We start from the raw sequence: 23,087 nt of genomic DNA, 5'->3' as shown, positions 1-23,087 counted from the left end.
CAATCCTGCCCTTCTCACAGTCTGTGAAAGGAGTTTACAAAAGCCATCACTGAGAGTCCAGGACAGAAATTGACAACATTCTCTCCTCCTGCTCCCTGGCCCAAGGGGGCTGCGCATGCGCCCCGCTGCACACTTGGCCTCTCAAGGTGGTGGCCGTTGAGCCGGGCCTGTCACCGGGAGAAAGCCCAGCAGCCGCCGCCCCGCTCGGGGCAAACGCAGGACCCGTAGGTTCTTATTCGGGGGTTTGAGGCCTAAACCGGGTGTTTATAAAGCCTCCCCGCCGGTTCCATTGCTCCCCTGCGCCCCTCCACCTCCCCGCTCCGGAATCTTCTCTCCGCCTTCCGCCACCATCACCCGACTGGCGGCACTGACTGCGCACGCACGGGACCCGCCCCACCTCAAGCCGCGCCTGCGCACCAGGCCCCTGCAGCATTGATAGGGCCTATTCTTCATCGCGGAGCATTCTGGGTAACAGCCGCCGCCATTGTCTCGCCCGGCTGAGGAGCGCAGAGATACATTTAGAGCAAGCAATAGGAGGAGGAGGAGAAAATCAATGGAAGTTCATTCCTGTGATTTCAGACACCGGGATGAGCTGCGCGGCGTCCATTGGAGCAATGCTCGGATATATTCGGCGCATGGGCATCTAGCACAAATTTAGAAAGGGTTAGAAGATGAGATTAAATGTTAAAGTTTATTATTCTATTTAAAAAATGAAGTGGATGATTAGCATGGGTTAGATACAGATTAAGACTCCCTCTGCACTGTCCCATTAAACACTCCCAGGACAGGTACAGCAGGTATGAGATACAGAATACAGATACAGATACAGAATACAGCACCCTCTACATTCATGGGCGTCACTGGCAAGGCCAACATTTATTGCCCATCCCTAATTGCCCTTGAGCAGGTGGTAGTGAGCCACCTTCTTGAACCGCTACAGTCCTTGTGGTGAAGGTACTTCCACAGTGCTTAGGCAGGAAGTTCCAGGATTTTGACCCAGTGACGATGAAGGATCGGCGATATATTTCCAAGTCAGGATGGTGTGTGACTTGAAGGGGAACTTACAAGTGGTGGTGTTCCCATGCACCTGCTGCCCTTGTCCTTCTAAGTGGTAGAGGTCGCGGGTTTGGGAGGTGCTGCCGAAGAAGTATTGGTGAGTTGCTGCAGTGCATCTTGTAGATGGTACACACTGCAGCCACAGTGCGCCGGTGGTGCAGCAAGTGAATATTTCAGGTGGTGGCTGGGGTGCCAATCAAGTGGGCTACTTTGTCCTGGATGGTGTCGAGCGTCTTGAGTGTTGTTGGAGCTGCTCTCATCCAGGCAAGTGGAGAGTATTCCATCACACTCCTGACTTGTGCCTTGTAAATGGTGGAAAGGCTTTGGGGAGTCAGGAGGTGAGACACTTGTCCCAGGATACCCAGCCTCTGACCTTTGGAATTCTCTTCCCAAAGAGAGCTGTGGAGGTTGGTCATTGAGTGTGTTTAAGGTGGCGATAGACAGATTTTTGAACGATAAGGGAGTCAAGGGTTATGGGGAATGGGCAGGGAAGTGGAGTTGAGGCCAAGATCAGATCAGCCATGATCATATTGAATGGCAGAGCAGGCTCGAGGGGCCAAATGACCTACTCCTGTTCCTACGTCTTAGTGAAATTGGCTTTTCCCCAATTGAGAACTTTTACTCCTGGTCTAAATGTGTCCTTTTCCAGAACTACCCTAAATTTAACTGAATTATGATTCAAACTGGGTGTCCTTGTGCACCAGTCACTGAAGGTAAGCATGAAGGTGCAGCAGGCGGTTAAGAAGGCAAATGGTATGTTGGCCTTGGTAGCGAGAGGGTTTGAGTACAGGAACAAGGATGTCTTGCTGCAGTTGTACAGGGCCTTGGTGATACCACTCCTTGAGTATTGTGTGCAGTTTTGGTCGCCTTATCTGAGGAAGGATGTTCTTGTCATGGAGGGAGTGCGGTGAAGATTCACCAGACTGATGCCTGGGATGGCAGGAATGACGTATGAGGAGAGATTGGGTCGACTGGGCTTATACTCGCTGGAGTTCAGAAGAATGAGAGGGGATCTCATTGAAACGTATAAAATTCTAACAGGACTACACAGACTAGATGCAGGAAGCATGTTCCCGATGGTCATGGATTCCAGAACCATAGGTCGCATAGAAATATTGAAGATAGGAGCAGGAGTAGGCCATTCGGCCCCTCGAGCCTGCTCTACCATTCAATGAGATCATGGCTGGTCATCCAAATTCATTACTCTGTCCCTGTCTTCTCCCCATATCCCTTGATCCCTTTAGCCTGAAGAAATATATCTAACTCCTTCTTGAATACATTTAATGAATTGGCCTCAACTGCCTTCTGTGGTAGCGAATTCCACAGGTTCACCACTCTCTGGGTGAAGAAATTCCTCCTCTTCTCTGTCCTAAATGGCTTACCCCTTATCCTTAGACTTAGAGATGAGGAGGAATTACTTCACCCAGAGAGTGGTGAACCTGTGGAATTCTCTACCATAGAAGGCAGCAGAGGCCAATTCATTAAATATTGGGGAGAAAGCAGGGACAGGGTACTGAATTTGGATGATCAGCCATGATCTCATTGAATGGTGGAGCAGTCTCGAGGGGCTGAATGGCCGACTCCTGCTCCTATCTTCTATGTTACTTCTTTGTTTAATCTGAAGAACACAAGAGCGGGGGAGGGAGTCCCTTTAAATGTGAAGGAGGTGGGTGTCCCTTTAAATGTGGAGGGGGTGGGTGTCCCTTTAAATGTGGAGGGGGTGGGTGTCCCTTTAAATGTGGCGAGGCGGAGCTGCGCATGCTCATTCGGCCCCTCACCACAACACGAGGCTGCCAGTGCGCCTGCGCGGGGCCGCCAGGAACAGACGGAAGGCCGGGCCCGGGGAAGAGGCGGAATCAGCGGCCGGGTAAAGTAAAATGTTGGGGAATCGATTTAAATCGAGGTGAGGGGGGAGCGGAGAGCGGGATTATAAAGTAAAAGTCGAGAAAAACCAAACCTGAGAGTCGGGCGGGCCCAACACGGACAGCGGACGGAGCGGATTGAACCGCACGCTGTGGCGGAGTGAGCCGGAACAGTGATTGTGACTGACGGGAGCGCTGACCAATAGGAAGAGGGCTAAGCTGGGAGGACTGAACTGGGCGGCCTGGTCCTCCAACCAATGGCGGCGTGGCTAGGGGGCGGGACCTTCCTCCCCGGCGCTGAGGCTGGCTGGATTGTGACGTCATCAGAGGAAGAGGCCCATTTAGGTGGATGGAGGCCGGCCCGGGACTTTGACTGACGGGAGCTCTGACCAATAGGAAGAGGGCGGGCCGGGTCCTCCAATGGCGGCGCGGCAAGGGGGCGGGGCCTCCTCTCCAGCTCAGGTGCGCTGGGGCCGATTGTGACGCGCTGTCCCCAGGTGAGAGCAGCTCAGTCAGCACAGAGCTGGGGCTGGAATCTGGGAGAGGAGCCACAGTCAGCACAGAGCTGGGGCTGGAATCTGGGAGAGGGGCCGCAGGCAGCACAGAGCTGGGGCTGGAATCTGGGAGAGGGGCCGCAGTCAGCACAGAGCTGGGGCTGGAATCTGGGAGAGGGGCCACAGTCAGCACAGAGCTGGGGCTGGAATCTGGGAGAGGGGCCACAGTCAGCACAGAGCTGGGGCTGGAATCTGGGAGAGGGGCCGCAGGCAGCACAGAGCTGGGGCTGGAATCTGGGAGAGGGGCCACAGTCAGCACAGAGCTGGGGCTGGAATCTGGGAGAGGGGCCGCAGGCAGCACAGAGCTGGGGCTGGAATCTGGGAGAGGGGCCGCAGGCAGCACAGAGCCGGGGCTGGAATCTGGGAGAGGGGCCGCAGACTGCGGGCCTGGCAAATTTTAAAAATAATAAATTAAAAAAAGCTTATTTAAAGACAAATTTCCTGCAGTTTCAGAGACAGCCTTTGTCACTGCAATAATTTCTTAAATGTTTAAAAATTAAATCAAAAGCATCAAAGAGGAAGAGAGTAGCATAAGTAAAGAAAGACTTGCATTTATATAGCGCCATTCACGACCAGCGGACGTCTCAAAGCGCTTTACAGTCAATGAAGTACTTTTTGAAGTGGAGTCACTGTTGTAATGTGGGAAATGTGGCAGCGCACAGCAAGCTGCCACAAACAGCAATGTGATAATGACCAGATAATCTGTTTTTGTTATGTTGGTTGTGGGATAAATATTGGCCAGGACTCCCGGATAACTTCCCTACTCCTCTTCGAAATAGTGCCATGGGATCTTTTACATCCACCTGAGAGGGCAGACGGGGCCTCGGTTTAACGTCTCATCAGAAAGACGGCCCCTCCGACAGTGCAGCACTCCCTCAGCACTGCACTGGAGTGTCAGCCTAGCTTTATGTGCTCGAGTCCCTGGAGTGGGACTTGAACCCACAACCTTCTGACTCAGAGGCGAGTGAGCTACCAACTTTTTTTTAATAAATATACTTTATTGAACATTAAGAACATTTACAACATCTTGATAATGAGCTACCCACTGAGCCACAGCTGACAACGTTGGTCCCTTAGAGGGAGAGACAGGAGAAATTATTATGGGGAATAAGGAAATGGCAGAAACGTTAAAACAAATATTTTGTATCTGTCTTCACAGTAGAAGACACAAAAGCATACCAAAGATGGTGGGGAACCGAGGGTTTAATGAGGGTGAGGAAGTTAATGTAAAGTACTAGAGAAACTAATGGGACTAAAAGCCGACAAATCCCCTGGACCTGACGGCCTACATCCTAGGGTTCTAAAAGAGGTGGCTGAAGAGATCGTGGATGCATTGGTTTTGATCTTCCAAAATTCCTGAGATTCTAGAACGGTCCCAGCGGATTGGAAGGTTGCAAATGTAACACCGCTATTCAAGAAAGGAGGGAGAGAAAAAACAGGGAACGACAGGCCAGTTAGCCTGACATCAGTCGTTGGGAAAATGCTGGAATCCATTGTTACGGAAGTTGTATCAGGGCACTTAGAAAATCATAACATGGTTAGGCAGAGTCAACATGGTTTTATGAAAGGGAAATCGTGTTTGACAAATTTATTAGAGTTATTTGAGGATGTAACTAGCAGGGTAGATAAAGGGGAACCAGTAGATGTAGTATATTTGGATTTCCAAAAGGCATTCGACAAGGTGCCACATAATATTATTACACAAGATTAGGGCTCACGGGGTTGGGGGTAATATAGTAGCATGGATAGAGGATTGGTTAACAGGCAAGAAAACAGAGAGTAGGGATAAACGGACCTTTTTCAGGTTGGCAGGCTGTAACTAGTGGGGTGCCGCAAGGATCAGTGTTGGGGCCTCAGCTATTTACAATCTATATTAATGACCTAGATGAAGGGACCGAGTGTCATGTATCCAAGTTTGCTGATGATACAAAGCTAGGTGGGACAGTAAGCTGTGAGGAGAACACAAAGACTCTGCAAAGGGATATAGATAGACTAAGTGAGTGGGCAGTAAGGTGTCAGATGGAGTGTAATGTGGGGAAATGTGTGGTTATTCACTTTGGTAGGAAAAATAGAAAAACAATATTTTTTAAATGGTGAGAAACTTTCAAATGTTGATGTTCAGAGAGATTTGGGTGTCCTCGTGCAAGAAACACAGAAAGCTAGCGTGCAGGTACAGCAAGCAATAAGGAAGGCAAATGGCATGTTGGCCTTTATTGCAAGGGGGTTGGAGTATAAGAGTAAGGAAGTCTTGCTCCAATTGTACAGGGCCTTGGTCAGACCACACCTGGAGTACTGGGCACAGTTCTAGTCTCCTTATCTAAGGAAGGATATACTTGCCTTGGAGGCGGTGCAACAAAGGTTCACTAGATTGATTCCTGGGATGAGGGGGCTGTCCTATGAGGAGAGATTGTGTAGAATGGGCCGATACTCTCTGGAGTTTAGAAGAATGAGAGGTGATCTCATTGAAACATACAAGATTCTGAAGGGGATTGACAGGGTAGATGCTGCGAGGTTGTTTCCCCTGGCTGGAGTGTCTAGAACTAGGGGGCACAGTCTCAGGATAAGGGGTCGGCCATTTAAGACTGAGATGAGGAATTTCTTCACTCAGAGGGTTGTGAATCTTTGTAATTCTCTGCCCCAGAGGGCTGTGAATGCTGAGTCTTTGAGTATATTCAAGGCTGAGATCGATAGATTGTTGGACTCTAGGGGAATCAAGGGATATGGAGATCGATGATCAGCCATGATCTTATTGAATGGTGGAACAGGCTCGAGGGGCCGAATGGCCCACTCCTGCTAATTGGCTAAGGGAGAGGAGGCAGTGAGCAGTGCTGAGGGATGTTTTTCTGACTGGAGGGAAGTATGCAGTGGGTCCCTCAGGGCTCAGGATTAGGACCATTGCTTTTCTTGTTATATATAACTGACCTGGACTTGGGTATAGGTGTACAATTTCAAAGTTTGCAGATGATACAAAACTTGGCAACGTAGTAAATAGTGAGCATAGTAGTAGCAGACTTCAGGAGGACAGAGACAGACTGTGAAATGAGCAGACACAAGGCAGATGAAATTAAATGAGGATAAGTGTGAAGTGATGCACTTTGGGAGAAACAACAGGGAGAGGCCGTATAATCTAAATGGGACTATTTTGAGGGGCTGCAAGAGCAGAGGGACCTGGGGGTCCATATTCACAAATCTTTGAAAGTGCCACGGCAAGTTGGTGAGGTTTCAGAAAGCGTATGGGATACTTGGCTTTGTAAATAGGGCCATTGAATACAAAAACAAGGAAGTTATACTAAACCTTTACAAATCACTAGTTAGGAACATAGGACAGGAGGAGGCCATTCAGCCCCTCGAGCCTGTTCCACCATTCAATAAGATCATGGCTGATCTTGGGCTCAAAGCCACTTCCCTGCCCGCTCCCCATAACCCTTCACTCCCTTATCTTGCAAAAATTTGTCTATCTCCACTTTAAATATATTTAATGACCCAGCCTGCACAGCTCTCTGCGGCAGAGAATTCCACAGATTTACGACCCTCTGAGAGAAGAAATTCCTCCTCATCTCCGTTCTAAAAGGGCGACCCTTTCATCTAAATCGGTGCCCCTGCGTTCTAGATTCCCCCACGAGGGGAAACACCCTCTCTGCATCTACCTTGTCGAGCCCCCTCAGTATCTTACATGTTTCAATAAGATCACCTCTCGTTCTTCTAAACTCCAATGAGTATAGGCCCAGCCGGCTCAACCTTTCCTCATAAGTTAATCCCTTCGTCTCTGGAATCAACCTCGTCAATCGTCTCTGAACTGCCTCCAATGCAAGTATATCCTTCCTTAAATAAGGAGACCAAAACTGTACGCAGTACTCCAGGTGTGGTCTCACCAATACCCTGTACAGTTGGAGCAGGACTTCCCTGCTTTTATACTCCAACCCACTTGAAATAAAGGCCAACATCCCATTTGCCTTTTTGATTACTTGCTGTACCTGCATGGTAACTTTTTGTGTTTCATACACAAGGACCCCCAGGTCCCTCTGAACTGTAGCATTTTGTAATCTCCATTTAAATAATAATTTGTTTTTTTATTTTTCCTGCCAAAGTGTATAACCTCGCACTTTCCCACATTATACTCCATCTGCCAAATGTTTGCCCACTCACTTAGCCTGTCTATATCCCTTTGCAGGTTCTTTGAGTCCTCTGCACAACTTGCTTTCCCACCCATCTTTGTATCAGGACAGGAGGAGGCCATTCAGCCCCTCGAGCCTGTTCCGCCATTCAATGAGATCATGGCTGATCTGTGACCTAACTCCATACGCCCGCCTTTGGCCCATATCCCTTAATACCTTTGGGTAACAAAAACCTATCAATCTCAGATTGAAAATTAACAATTGATCTCGCATCTATTGCCGTTTGCGGAAGAGAGTTCCAAACTTCTACCACCCTTTGTGTGTAGAAGTGTTTCCTAATTTCACTCCTGAAAGGTCTGGCTCTAATTTTTAGACTCTGCCCCCAGTCCTAGAATCCCCAACCAGCGGAAATAGTTTCTCTCTATCTACCCTATCTGTTCCCCTTAATATCCTGAAAACTTCGATCAGGTCACACCTTAATCTTCTAAATTCCAGGGAATACACCCCTAATTTGTATAATCTCTCCTCGTAACTTAACACTTGGAGTCCGTGCATCATTCTGGTAAACCTACGCTGCACTCCCTCCAAGGCCAATATACCCTTCCTAAGGTGTGGTGCCCAGAACTGCTCACAGTGCTCCAGGTGTGGTCTAACCAGGGTTTTGTACAGCTGCAGGGTTTTGGCCTCAGCTGGAGTCTTGTGTACAGTTCTGGGCACCACACTTTAGGAAGGATGTCAAGGCCTTGGAGAGGATACAGAGGAGGTTGACCAGGATGGTACCAGGGATGAGGGACTTCAGTTATGTGGAGTGATTGGAGAAGCTGGGATTGTTCCCCTTAGAGCAGAGAAGGTTAAGAGGAGACCTAATAGAGGTGTTCAAAATGATGAGGGGTTTTGATCGAGCAAGTAGGGAGAAACTGTTCACTCTGGCAAGTGGGTCGGTAACCAAAGGTCACAGCTTTAAAATAGTTGCTAAAAGAACTAGAGAGGAATGAGGAGAATTGTTTTCACACAGAGGGTTGTTAAGATCTGGAACGCACCATCTGAAAGGATGCTGGAATCAGGTTCCACAGGAACTTTCAAACAGTAATTGGACATGTCCTTGAAGAGGACTAGTTTGCAGAGTTCTGGGGATAAAGCTGGGGTGTGGGACTAAATTGGACAGCTCTTTCAAAGAGCCGGCACAGACACGATGGGCCGAATCACCTCCTTCTGTGCTGTTAGATTCTATGATCAGTGTGAACACGCTGGTGTCCCTTAAGGCTCTTCGAGATTTTAAAGCTCTTCCCACAGTCAGAACATTTAAAGGGTCTCTCATCAGTGTGAACTCGCTGGTATATTAGCAGGTGGGATGACAGAGTGAATCCCTTCCCACACATGGAGCAGGTGAACGGCCTCTCCCCAGCGTGTAGGAGCCGGTGTCTCTTCAGCTCCCCAGAGCTTTTAAAGCTCTTCCCACAGTGAGAACATTTAAATGGCCTTTCATCAGTGTGAACAAGCTGGTGTGTCAGCAGGGTGGAGGACTGCAAGAATCCCTTCCCACACACACAGCAGGTGAATGGCCTCTCCACAGTGTGGAGGCACTGGTGTCGCTTCAGATGCCCGGGGCTGTTAAACCTCTTCCCACAGTCGGGACATTGAAATGGTCTCTCTCCAGTGTGAACTCGCTGGTGTGTTTGCAGGTGGGATGAACAAACAAATCCCTTTCCACACACGGAGCAGGTGAATGGACTGTCCCTGGTGTGACTGCGCCGTTGAACTTCCAATGCAGATGGGGAACTGACTCCCTTCCCACTGTCCCCACCTTTACCCGGTTTCTCCCCGGTGTGACGTTGCACGTGTCCCACCAGGTCAGGCGATCGGCTGAATCTGTGTCTACACACTGAACACGTGTGCGGTTTGTCATCGCTGCTTTCTCCTTCCATGTGCAAAGGCCGATGATATTCAGGTCCTGATGAATCGAGCGACTCTGTCAGAGCTTGACGTGATGTTTGGTCTGAGCTTCCCGCCTGTAACTGCTCCACTTCTATAACCCTGTAAATTAAGTTCAGAAAAGGATCAGAGGCAAACTGTTGTTTAATTTTCCTCTTTCCGAAACTAGGGGCAGTGAAGCTGATTTTCAGGCCCCAGCTGCTGCACAGGTTGGTTGAAAGGGTCAGCAGTAATGGCAGCTGTAATACCCACAAGCCCTGGCGCTCCAGAAAGCGCTCTGTTGACTGAGTCCCGCGCCTGTGCTCATGGCCCCCACGCTCTCCCTCCTGCTCTACAATCGCCCATCCCGATCGGTCCGCAACGCGCATGCTCAGCGCACAAAACCCCGCGGTTGGAACATCGGGCGCGCATGCGGAGCCGCAACATCTGGTACATGTGAGTGGCTCAGGTGGGAGCGAGTCAGTGTTTCGCCTCAGCCGCCAGGGAGGTGTGCATGCGCAGGTCGACCCAACATTCTTCCTGTCAGCAATCACTCCCTCGTTTCTTTAACAAAAACAGAAAATGCTGGAAATACTCAGCAGGTCAGGCAGCATCTGTGGAGACAGAAACAGAGTTAACGTTTCAGGTCGATGACCTTTCGTCAGAACTGCTGGTTCTCTAGTGTCAGCCAGTGGCTCAGTGGGTAGCACTCTCGCCTCTGAGTCAGAAAGTTGTGGGTTCAAGTCCCCCTCCAGAGACTTGAGCACAAAAATCCAGGCTAACACTCCAGTGCAGTGCTGAGGGAGTGCGGCACTGTCGGAGGTGCTGTTTTTTGGAGGAGACGTTAAACCGAGGCTCCGTCTGCTCTGTCAGGTGGACGTCAACGATCCTATAGCACTATTTGAATAAGAGTAGGGGAGTTATCCCTGGTGTCCTAGCCAATGTGTTTATCCCTCAATCAACATCACAAAAAACATAGATTATCTGGTCATTATCAGATTGCTGTTTGTGGGAGCTTGCTGTGCACTAATTGGCTGCTGCGTTTCCTACATTACAACAGTGACTACACTTCATTGGCTGTAAAGCGCTTTGGAACGTCCGGTGGTGGTGAAAGGCGCTATAGAAATGCAAGTCTTTCTTTCTTCACTGGTCTCGCCAGCGCCCTCTTCTGGGTGATGGTTGATTGACAGACGATATTCCGCGCATGCGCACAGGGAGTGGCGGTTTGGGCCGAGTCCGGCACAGCGACCCCTCCCGGTCACCAAGGGTAATAACCGCGCATGCCCAGAGGACACCAACCCCCCTCCCCGATTCAGAGCTGCGCCTGCGCACTCGGATCCTGCCGGATGGAGTTGGCGTGGGCCATTCCGGGGAAAGGCCTTGGTGTCGGTTCCAGAGTCGCGATCGGTGATGCAAAGTCAGTTTTCTCCGCTCCGATTGGGTGGAGAATTGCACGGGATGAGGGGGAGGGGTGGATCTGGAGAGAATAAAGAGAAATAGAAAAACCTGAGAGTCCGTGAGGCCCCGGACCGAGCGCAGTCAGTTGGACAGAGCACGTGATCTCGGGGACACGTGACCCGGGCCCGCGGCCTGATTGACGGGAGCTTCCGACCAATAGGGAGCGAGCGGGGCGGGGCTGGAGGAGCGAGCCGGCGGTGGGTCCTCCAACCAATCGGGGAGCCCGAGGGGCGGGACTAGCGCCGGCTGATTGTCTGATCTGCAGGGCAGCGAGTTTCTCCAGTCCCTTGTTCAGGGCCCGGGGCCAGGGGAGGCTGTGGGCCTTTATTCCCCTCATTGGACACAAGGCTCTTTGGCTCACAACACACTGGCTCAGGTTTTAATAGAGACTTTTTAAATTCATCAATAAAAGCAGATAAACCCCGTGCTTCTGTAGAACAAACTTTCTAATATTTTATAGAATCATAGAATGGTTACAGCACAGAAGGAGGCCATTCGGCCCGTCGAGCCCATGCAGGCTCTCTGCAAGACCACTTAAGTGAGTCCCACTCCGCGCCCTTTCCCCGTAACCCTGCAAATTTCTTCCCTTCAGGTACTCGAGGAGCCGAATGGCCAACTCCTGCTCCTATCACAGAAACCCCACAGTGCAGATAGAGGCCATTTCGGCCCATCGAGCCTGCACCGACACATATCCCACCCGATCCCCGTAACCCCACGTATTTAACCCCCCTAACACTAAGGGTCAATTTATCATAGCCAATCAACCTAACCCGCACTATCTTCTATGTATCTATTATCCGAGGCACAGGTAGGCCCCACAGCGGCGGTGGCGGCGGACCTGTGAGGAGCGGCGGCGGTGATATAAAGCGAGGTGGTGGAGTAGGTAGGCCCCACAGCAGCGATGGCGGTGATATAAAGAGCGAGGCAGCGGAGTTCATAGGGTGTCTGTAATTCTTGTGACACTTACTGTGTCCCTGATAACCATGTGGCCGGGAAGTGTATCCAGCTGCAGCTACTGACAGACCGCATTGCGGCACTGGAGCTGCGAGTGGATACATACTGGAGCATTCGCAATGCTGAGGACATCGTGGATAGCACGTTTAGGGAGTTGGTCACACTGCAGGTAAAGGCTGCACAGACAGGAAGAGAATGGGTGACCACCAGGCAGAGTAGTAGGCGCAAGCAGGTAGTGCAGGGGTCCCCTGTGACCATCCCCCTCTCAAACAGATATACCGCTTTGGATATTGTTGGGGAGGATGGCTTATCAGGGGAAGGCAGCAGCAGCCAACTTCCTGGCACCGTGGGTGGTTCTGCTGCACAGGACGGGAGGAAAAAGAGTGGGAGAGCTATAGTAATAAGGGATTCTATTGTAAGGGGAACAGATAGGCGTTTCTGCGGCCGCAAACGTAACTCCAGGATGGTATGTTGCCTTCCTGGTGCAAGGGTCAAGGATGTCTCAGAGCGGCTGCAGAACATTTTGGAAGGGGAGGGTGAACAGCCAATTGTCGTGGTGCATATAGGTACCAACGATATAGGTATAAAAAAAAACAGGATAAGGTCCTAAAAGCTGAATATAGGGGGTTAGGAGGTAAATTTAAAAAATAGGACCTCCAAGATAGTAATCTCAGGATTGCTACCAGTGCCACGTGCTAGTCAGAGTAGAAATAGAAGGATATTTCAGATGACTACGTGGCTAGAGGAATGGTGCAAGGGGGAAGGATTCAAATTCCTGGGACATTGGAACTGGTTCTGGGGGAGGTGGGGCTAGTACAAACCAGACGGTTTGCACCTGGGCAGGACCGGGACCAATGTCCTTGGGGGAGTGTTTGCAAGTGCTCTGGGGGAGGGTTTAAACTAAAATAGCAGGGTGTTGGGAACCTGAGCAGGGAGACAGAGGAAAGGGAAACAAGGATAGAAGCAAAAGACAGGAAGGAGAAAAACAAAGGTGGCGGTCAGAGAAATCATGGGTTTAAATCAAACATAGCCACAGTAAATAATAATTCTAAAAGGTGTAAGAGTGTTAAAAAGCAAGCCTGAAGGCCTTGTGTCTTAATGCGAAGAGCATTCGTAATAAGGTGGATGAATTAGTTGCACAAATAGAGGTAAACGGATATGATATGATTGGGATTCCGGAAATATGGCTCCAGGGTGACCAAGGCTGGGAACACAACATCCAGGGGTATTCAATATTCAGGAAAGATAGGCAAAAAGGAAAAGGAGGTGGGGTAGCATTGCATTTTAAAGAGGAGATTAACACAATTGAAAGGAAGGATATTAGCTCTGATGATGTGGAATCTGTATGGGTAGAGCTGAGAAATACCAAGGGGCAGAAAACGTTAGTGGGAGTGTTAGACAGACCTCCAAACAGTAATGCGGAGGTTGGAGATGGCATTAAACGGGAAATTAGAGATGCGTGCAATAAGGGCACAGCAGTTATCATGGGTGACTTTAATCTACATATAGATTGGGCTAAACAAATTAGTAACCATACTGTGGAGGAGGAATTCCTGGCATGTATACGGGATGGTTTCCTGGACCAATATGTCGAGGAACCAACGAGAGATCAGGCCATCTTAGACTGGGTATTATGTAATGAGAAAGGATTAATTACAATCTTCTTGTGCGAGGCCCCTTGGGTCAGAGCGATCATAATATGATCGAATTCTTCATTAAGATGGAGAGTGAAGTAGCTGACTCAGAGACTAGGGTCCTGAATTTAAATAAAGGAAACTACGATGGTATGAGGTGCAAGTTGGGTAGGATTGATTGGGGAATGTTACTCAAAGGGTTGACGGTGGATAGGCAATGGCAAACATTCAAAGATCGCATGGATGAACTACAGAATTTGTTCATCCCTGTTTGGCATAAAAATAAAACAAAAAGGGTGACTCAACCGTGGCTAACAAGAGAAATTAGGGATAGCATAAGATCCAAGGAGAGCACATATGAATTGGCCAGAAAAAGTAGTAAACCTGAGGATTGGGAGCAGTTTAGGATTCAGCAAAGGAGGACAAAGGGATTAATTAAGAGGGGGAAAATAGAGTATGAGAGTAAGCTTTCAGGGAACATAAAAACTAACTAGATATGTGAAGGGAAAAAGATTGGTGAAGTCAAGCATAGGACCCTTCCAGTCAGAATCAGGGGAATTTATAATGGGGAACAAAGAAATGGCAGGCCAATTAAATACATACTTTGGTTCTGTCTTCACAAAGGAGGACACAAATAACCTCCTAGAGATGTCGGGGAACATAGGGTCTAATGAGAGGGAGGAACTGAAAGAAATCAGTATTTGTCGGGAAATGGTGTTAGGGAAATTGATGAGATTGAAGGCCGATAAATCCCCAGGGCCTGATAATCGACATCCTAGGGTACTTAAGGAAGTAGCCTAAGAAATAGTAGATGCATTGCTGGTCATCTTCCAAAATTCGCTCATCTCTGGAACAGTTCCCATGGATTGGAGGGTAGCTAATATTACCCCACTATTCAAAAAAGGTGGTAGAGAGAAAACGGGGAATTATATCGGTCGTGGGGAAAATGCTAGAGTCCCTTATAAAAGATGTCATAGCAGAGCACATTGAAAACAGTGACAGGATCGGACAAAGTCATCATGGATTTACAAAAGGTAAATCATGCTTGACTAATCTACTGGAATGTTTTGAGGATGTAACTGGTAGAATAGATAAGGGAGAACCAGTGGATATGGTGTATTTGGACTTTCAGAAGGCTTTCGATAAGGTACCGTATAAGAGATTAGTGTGTAAAGTTAGGGCACATGGGATTGGGGGCAAGGTACTGACTTGGATAGAGAACTGGTTGGCAGACAGGAAGCAAAGAGTTGGAATAAACGGCCCTTTTTCTGAGTGGCAGGCAGTGACTGGTGGGGTACCGCAGGGATTGGTCCTAGGACCCCAGCTATTCACAATATATATAAATGATCTAGACGAGGGAACTAGATGTAACATCTCCAAGTTTGCAGACGACACAAAGCAGGGTGGGCGTGTGTGAGGAGGATGCCGAAAAACTCCAGTATGATTTGGACAGGTTGGGTGATTAGGCAGAAGCATGGCAGATGCAGTATAATGTGGATAAATGTGAGGTTATCCACTTTGGTGGCAAAATCAGGAAGGCGGATTATTATCTGAATGGCAATAGATTGGGAGAAGGGGAAGTGCAACGAGACCTGGGTGTCCTTGTGCACCAGTCGCTGAAGGTAAGCATGCAGGTGCAGCAGGCGGTTAAGAAGGCAAATGGTATGTTGGCCTTCAGAGCGAGAGGGTTTGAGTACAGGAACAAGGATGTCTTGCTGCAGTTGTACAGGGCCTTGGTGAGACCACATCGTGAGTATTGTGTGCAGTTTTGGTCGCCTTATCTGAGGAAGGATGTTCTTGCCGTGGAAGGAGTTCAACGAAGATTCACCAGGCTGATACCTGGGATGGCAGGAATGACGTATGAGGAGAGATTGGGACGATTGGGCTTGTACTCGCTGGAGTTCAGAAGAATGACAGGGGATCTCATTGAAACTTATAAAATTCTGACAGGACTGGACAGACTAGATGCAGGAAGGATGTTCCTGATGGTCGGGGAGTCCAGAACCAGGGGTCACAGTCTAAGGATACGGAGTAAGCCATTTAGGACAGAAATGAGGAGGAATTTCTTCACCCAGAGAGTGGTGAACCTGTGGAATTCTCCACCACAGAAGGCAGTAGAGGCCAATACATTAAATATATTCAAGGAGTTGGATATATTTCTTAAGGCTAAAGGGATCAAGGGGTATGGGGAGAAAGCAGGGACCGGGTACTGAATTTTGATGATCAGCCATGATCGCATTGAATGGCGGAGCAGGCTTGAGGGGCCGAATGGCCTACTCCTGCTCCTATCTTCTGTGTTTCTATGTTTGTATGTTTCTATGTTTCAGTTTGAGCTGGAGTGGAGATGGAGGAGAAGCTGCTGGGTTTAACCCCCAGTACCTCTGAGCCCAGGAGGACCCAACAATTTCCAATGTGAGACTGTCAAGGGAGGTGGATTCTAGGGGAGATTAGGTTGTTACACAGACACTGTCCGTACAATGTAAAAGAGTATTGTTTTAGGAACAAGTATTTCTGTGCAGGCTTTTAATCCAGTTTACATCTACAGATTTGTTTTAATTCATTCTTGGGATGTGGGCGTAGCTCGCAAGAGCAGCAAATATTGCCAATCCCCAGTTTCCCGTTGAGAAGGGGGTGGTGAGTCACCTTCTTGAACTACTGCAGTCCGTGTGGTGAAGGTATTCCCACAATGTTGTTCGGTAAGGAGTTCCAGGATTATGACCCAGCAACGATGAATATATCTGAGTCAGGATGATGTGTGACTTGGAGGGGAACTTGGATGTGATGGTGCTCCCATACAACAGCTGCTCTTGTCCTTCTAGGTGGTGGACGTTGTGGGTTTTGGCGGTTTTATCAAAGTTCTGGTCGAGTTGCAGATGTATCAAGTTCCTTTCCTTCGCCCCCTCCCCCTCCCACCTCTCTCTCTCTCTCTCACCTCCCGTAGAGGCCAGAGTCTTGTGTAGGCCCAGACCAGGTGGTGGATTCCCTTCCCTGAAGGACATTAGTGAACCAGTTGGGTTTTTATGACAATCCGGCAGCTTTCATGGTCACTTTATTCTAGTGCCAGCCCCACAAATGACCAGATTCACTGAGCTCAATTTCACAACCTGCCTTTGTTTTCTTGTGGGTTGTCTCTCACGCTCCCTGTTTTAAATTAATTTTACAGGGCACTGGAAGGGGAGGATTTACAGACAGTAAGCTCAACCCAAACATCACTTCACGATCTGACAGAGTCACTCGACTCATCGGATCTGAATATCACCGGCCTCTGAACATGGAAGCAAAAAGCACCGTTCACAGCGGGGAGAAACCGTACACGTGTTCTGTGTGTGGACGAAGCTTCAGCCAACCCTCTGACCTATCGAGACACAAGTGCATTCACACCGGGGAGAGGCCGTTCACCTGCTCTGAGTGTGGGAAGGGATTCACTCAGTCATCCCACCTACTGACACACCAGCGAGTTCACACTGATGAGAGACCTTTTAACTGCTCGTACTGTGGGCAGTGCTTTAAAAGTTCCAGGGAACTGATACGCCATCAACGTGTTCACACTGACGAGAGACCGTTCAGGTGCTCTCACTGTGGGACTGGGTTCAGGCGATCATCTGACCTCACTGTACACCTGCGCACTCACACTGGGGAGAGGCCTTTCACCTGCTCCGTGTGTGGGAAGGGATTCACTCAGTTATCCCACCTCCTGAACCACCAGCGTGTTCACACCGGGGAGAGGCCGTTCACCTGCTCTGAGTGTGGGAAGGGATTCACTAATTCATCCCACCTGCTGACACACCAGCGAGTTCACACTGGGGAGAGACCGTTCACCTGCTCTGAGTGTGGGAAGGGATTCACTCGGTTATCCACCCTGCTGACACACCAGCGAGTTCACACTGGGGAGAGGCCATTCACCTGCTCTGAGTGTGGGAAGGGATTCACTGATTCATCCAACCTGTTGAGCCACCAGCGAGTTCACACTGATGAGAGACCTTTTAACTGCTCGGACTGTGGGAAGTGCTTTAAAAGTTCCGGGGAACTGATATACCATCAACGTGTTCACACTGGGGAGAGACCGTTCAGGTGCTCGCACTGTGGGACTGGGTTCAGGCAGTCATCTGATCTCACTGTACACCAGCGCACTCACACTGGGGAGAGGCCGTTCACCTGCCCTGAGTGTGGGAAAGGATTCACTTGTTCATCCACCCTGCTGAGACACCAGCGAGTTCACACTGGGGAGAGGCCATTCATCTGCCCTGAGTGTGGGAAGGGATTCTCTCAGTCATCCAACCTGCTGACGCACCAGCGAGTTCACACTGGGGAGAGGCCGTTCACCTGCTCTGAATGTGGGAAGGGATTCACTCAGTCATCCATCCTGCTGAGACACCAGCGAGTTCACAAGTAACTGCAGGGGTTGGATTCTGTTGCTGCTGTTAATCACATCCAGGGCTGAACCATGTTCATTCTGACAGTTAGGGTTTGTTTCTGCTGATGTTAATAATCCCTATAACTGGGCTGGAGTTTAATATTCTGGATAGATGTCAAATAAATCAACTTTGTTTTAAACACATTATTGTAGATTTTCTTCTTTCCCACCTGAGTGTTTAGCATCACCTGGCTGGAGCTCAAAGGACAATCTGGGGGAGGATCGTACGGCGGGAACAGAACTCCAGCCTGGACACAGTCCTTCAGGGCTACACTGAGAGGGGCAAACGGCACTTTGGTCTTTCTCGTCTCTCTTCACTGACAGCAAAGTCCCCATGAGGGTTAATCTTGAGGCGTGTGAGAAACGTGTCCCAGCCGCTCTCTGCCATGGTTCAGAGCTCCTAGGCACGGAACAGAAGGCTCCTTTAGGAATGTACCCCAGTGCTTTTTTTTTTATGGCCTTTTTAACCTGTGTTGCTACTTTTAGTGATTTATGTATCTGTATCCCTGGATCCCTCTGCTCCTCCAGCCCATTTAGCACTGCGTACACCGGGGCCCTGCTGGACCACCGGGGAGCGGGGTGTCGGATCAAGAGGAGTGCCGGGCTGAGCGATCGCGGCCGACACCCCGAAGAAGAAAGGGGAAGGGGGCAGGTGCTGGCAGTCGGCCAAAATAAAAAGTTGCCGCCCGACACCTGCCCTTTAAGTGGCACTGCTGCGGCTGCAAGAATGACCCCTGACCCTGTCGGACATATCATCCGGCGATAGGTCAGGGGTCGCAACCCAAGGTTGCAGCCGGGGTGCTGTGCATGGCGATGATGTCATTGCCGGCAGTGCAGTGCTGCGGGGTGCTACCGGCTACCGCCGCCACTATACTCCCGCTGAATATCACGGGAGGCACAAAGCAACCCAATTTCACCCCCTTGTCCAAGTAGTGTGTGGCCTCCTTATTCTTCCCACCAAAACACACCACCTCACACTGATCTACAGTGAAATTCATTAACACACCACCTCACACTGATCTATAGTGAAATTCATAAACACACCACCTCACACTGATCTACAGTGAAATTCATTAGCCAATTACACGCCCATTCTGAAATTTATTAATGTCTTCTTGCATTTTGTCTTCCTCAGGATTAACTCTACCTCCCAATTTGGTGTCATCAACAAATTTTGAAATTGTACCTCTGATTCCCAAGTCCAAATCGTTTCTGTAAATGGTGAACAAAACTGGTCCCAGCACCGATCCCTGTGGAACACCACTTCCCACCTTTTGCCAGTCTGAGTAGCTACTCCCAACCCCTACTCTATGTTTTCTGTTTTGTAACCAGCTTGCTATCCATAAACGGTATATAAGATCGACAAGATGACCCAGGTCAGGCTGTGTGGAGTGAAGGGCCAGGCAGCAGAATGGATGGAAAGATGGCTACAAAACAGAAATCAGAGGGTTGGAGTTAAGGGAAGTCTGTTGCGATCTTTCCATCCATTCTGCTGCCTGGCCCTTGACTCCACACGGCCTGACCGTGGTCATCTTGTAGACCGTACATACTGCAGACACAGTGCACCAGTGGTGGAGGGGGTGGATATTGAGTCCTGTGGCAGGAGCGCTGATGAAGTGGATTTCTCTGTGCATGAGTTTTGAGGCATCGCTAGTGGCGTTTTTCACCACTTTCCACCTTTTAAAAAACAACCTTGCTGCCAGTTTATTAAAGCCATTAACAGCCGCTCGGGTGGGACACACCAACAAATGAGGCCTTGTTTCCCTCACAATGACAGGCCTGAACCCGAGTTAGAAAACATTTAGCAATTAAGCCAGACTGGGTGGGGCCTGAGGTGCAAGTTAACGATGGAAAATTGGTGGCCAGCGTAATTCACACCAGGGCTGAGGACACAGCCACTCGTGTTTCTGTATAATTTATTCATTAATTTTGTTTATTGCCCAATCTCAATCAGACGGGCGGGTCATCTTGCTGTCCGGCGGAGGCGAGGTTCCCCAGTGGAGGGCTCTCTATGCGGGAGTCCTTCCCTGCACCATTGCAAGTCCAGATGTGTTTTTTGTGGCCTAGAGGACTCCACGGGCCGTGTATATATTCAGTGTGAGAGGTTACAGCCCCTGTGTAGTTACCTGAAGGGGCTGCTCCTCAACTCTTGGTTACACTTTAGCCCCACGCTCCTAATCTTTGCCCGCCCGGTGCGGAGGGGGGTGGGTAAGTCAGAGGATCTTCTCCTGGACCTGCTCTTCGGCCTGGTGAAAACAGCAATTTGTAGGTCCAGGATGGGCAGGGCCCATGGGGTGGGGTCACTCTGGCTGCCTGCCTCTCTCCCGTGGTCTTGTCCGTGCGTGGGTGGCCCTGGAGAGGGAGCAGGCGGTGTTTTGACCGGTACGCTTGATGCCTTCTGTGACCGGTGGGCACCTCAGGTTAAAGAGGGTATGGTTAAGAAGTTTGCAGATGATACTAAAATTGGCTGTGTGGTTGATACTGAAGAAGGAAGCTGTAGACTGCAGGAAGATATCAATAAATTGGTCAGGTGGGCAGAACAGTGGCAAATGGAATTCAATCCGGAGGAGTGTGAGGTAATGCATTTGGGGAGGACTAACAAGGAAAGGGAATACACATTAAATGGTAGGACACTGAGTAGTGTAGAGGAACAAAGGGACCTTGGAGTGCATGTCCACAGATCCCTGAAGGTAGCAGGCCAGGTAGATAAGGTGTTTAAGAAGGCATACGGAATGCTTGCCTTTATTAGCCGTGGCATAGAATACAAGAGCAGGGGGGTTTATGCTTCAACTGTATAAAACACGAGTTAGGTCTCAGCTAGAGTACTGCATGCAGTTCTGGTCACCACATTACAGGAAAGATGTGATTGCACTAGAGAGGGTACAGAGGAGATTTACAAGGATGTTGCCGGGAGTAGAGAATCTTAGCTCTGAGGAAAGACTGGATAGGCTGGGTCTGTTTTCCTGAGAACAGAGGAGGCTGAGGGGAGACCTTATTGAGGTGTATAAAATTATGAGGGGCCTAGATAAAGTGGATAGAAAGGACCTATTTCCCTTAGCAGAGGGGTCAAAAACCAGGGGGCACAGATTTAAAGTAATTGGGGGAAGGTTTAGAGGGGATTTGAGGGGAAATGTCTTCACCCAGAGGGTGGTGGGGGTCTGGCACTCACTGCCTGAAAGGGTGGTAGAGGCAGGAACCCTAACCACATTTAAAAAGTACTTGGATGTGCACTTGGGATGCTTTACCCTGCAGGGCTACGGACCAAGAGCTGGGAAGTGAGATTAGGCTGGATCGCTCTTTGTTGGCTGGCGCGGACACGATGGGCTGAAATGGCCTCCTTCCGTGCTGTAACTTTCTATGATTCTAAGTGGCAATAATCGATCCTCACAGTCACATTATGATTGAATTATTATTTGTGAGTGTCGCTGTATTGTACAGTTATTATTCATAGAATAGATTCATAGAGACTTACAGCACAGAAGGAGGCCATTCGGCCCATCGTGCCTGTGCCGGCTCTTTGAAAGAGTCGTCGTGTTTAGTCCCACATCCTCACTTTTTGTCCGTAACCCTGTCAGTTGCTCAAGTTCCCGTCCAACTCTGCTTTACAATTATTAACGGAATCAGCTTCCACCATCTTTTCAGGTCGAGTGTTCCTGCTCCCCACAACTCTGAGTGGAAACATTTCTCCTCATCTCTCCTCTAGATCTTTTGCCAATATTTTTGAATCTTTGACCTTTAGTTATTGACCCACTCACCAGAGCGAATGTTTCTTTCCCAATTTATTCTATCAAAATCGCTCACCATCTTGAAAACCTCTATTAAATCACCTCTGAACCTTCTCTGTTCCAAGGAGGACAGTCCAAACTTTTCCAACCTCTCCTCATAACTGAAGTCCCTCATCCCGGGTAACATCCTGGTAAACCTCCTCTGGGCCCTTTCTAAGGCCTTTACACCTTTCCTCAAGTGTGGGGCCCAGACTTGTCCACAACACTCCAGCTGAGGCCTAACCTGTGATTTATGAAGTTCCAGCATCATCTCTTTGCTTTCATATTCTATTCCTCTGTTTATAAACCCAAGTAACCGGTTATTGGTTGTTTAATATCTGGGGGGCACTGGGGCACTTGCCTTCATGGGTTTTGCTCCCGTCTGGTGTCACTGGGGCAACTCAGAGTCACCCCTACAGCTGGTGAAAAATGGCCCAATCTCAATCGGATGACAAAGATGAGGAGAAATGTTTTCACTCAGAGAGTTGTTGGGATCTGGAACGCTCAGGGAGCGGGTTAATGAACCCCGGGATCCCTGATAGCCAGCCAGGATCTTGTGCTGCTGCTGTGCCAGAAGAGAGGAGAGGAGAGGTCTCTCTCTCTCTCTCTGTCCAGGAGGAGAGACCACATCTGTTGCTGCTGCAGCTACTATTGGGGTGCCAGAGGAGAGGAGAGGAGAGACCAGGAGACCAGACCAGAGCTAACAACAAAGGGAAGCCATCCCATCATTGTTTCCCCAACTGGTCTCCATCACAGGAGAGGGAGAGAGGGGAGAAAAACGAACATCCTACATCTGTTCAGAAGGAGGGAGAGCCGTTGGAAAACTTCTACAGGTGGGTGTCTCATGGTGCACTCTCAAAGACTTTGTATTTAAGTGGGGGGGGGGAAAGAAGAAGGAGAAGAAAACATCTAGGGGTGTGTGTGGCTCTTGTAAAAACTAGGCCACACACACCACCAGCAAACACCCCTCCCTATTGCTTGACCTGGGACAGCTGGAGCTGCCCAGGCGAAGTCATCATTTAATTATCACATCGTTAAGACCTGGTGGTGGACTGAGCCTGGGCATCTCCAGCTTTATTTTCCCAGGTGAAGACAACTTCTCCCCCCACAAGAAGACCATCAATAGAGATTATTTTTCAGAGAGTGCACCCCTGCGAGCACCCACCCACCATCTTGAGTGGAGACCCAGCCCCTGCGGCCTCCCTCCTTCCCACCCCCCGCGGCCTCCCTCCTTCCCACCCCCCCCTTTCTCTCTCTTTGCCTCTCTCTTTGTCTCTCTCTAGAGAGACACCTCATATCCATTAATTGCCCATTGAGCAGAGGGGAGAAGGCCCCTCTCCCAATTTAATCAACAAGGGGAGAGGT

General features: G+C 49.4%; 2 protein-coding genes across 2 annotated transcripts in view; one reads left to right on the top strand and one right to left on the bottom strand.

Moving 5' to 3' along the window:
- Nucleotides 1-18,100, top strand: part of LOC147091964 (uncharacterized) — a 47,602-nt gene extending 29,502 nt beyond the window's left edge. The window contains exon 2 of the mRNA XM_085976952.1: nt 16,830-18,100. Within this exon, the coding sequence (XP_085833078.1) occupies nt 16,830-17,937 (1,108 nt within the window). The 3' untranslated portion in view covers nt 17,938-18,100. The remainder of the gene's footprint in view (nt 1-16,829) is intronic.
- LOC147091961 (uncharacterized) overlaps nt 9,336-23,087 on the bottom strand; it is a 102,210-nt gene continuing 88,458 nt past the window's right edge. Inside the window, exon 2 of the transcript XR_015075251.1 lies at nt 9,336-9,621. The gene's annotated coding sequence lies outside the window, so the exon portion shown is untranslated. The remainder of the gene's footprint in view (nt 9,622-23,087) is intronic.

This window comes from Somniosus microcephalus, unplaced genomic scaffold (assembly GCF_052327205.1).
Source record: "Somniosus microcephalus isolate GS21.2 unplaced genomic scaffold, FLI_Smic_1.0 unresolved_chr3, whole genome shotgun sequence".
Taxonomy (NCBI): domain Eukaryota; kingdom Metazoa; phylum Chordata; class Chondrichthyes; order Squaliformes; family Somniosidae; genus Somniosus; species Somniosus microcephalus.
The sequence above is the reverse complement of the archived record's forward strand: the minus strand, read 5'-3'. Positions and strand labels throughout refer to the sequence as shown.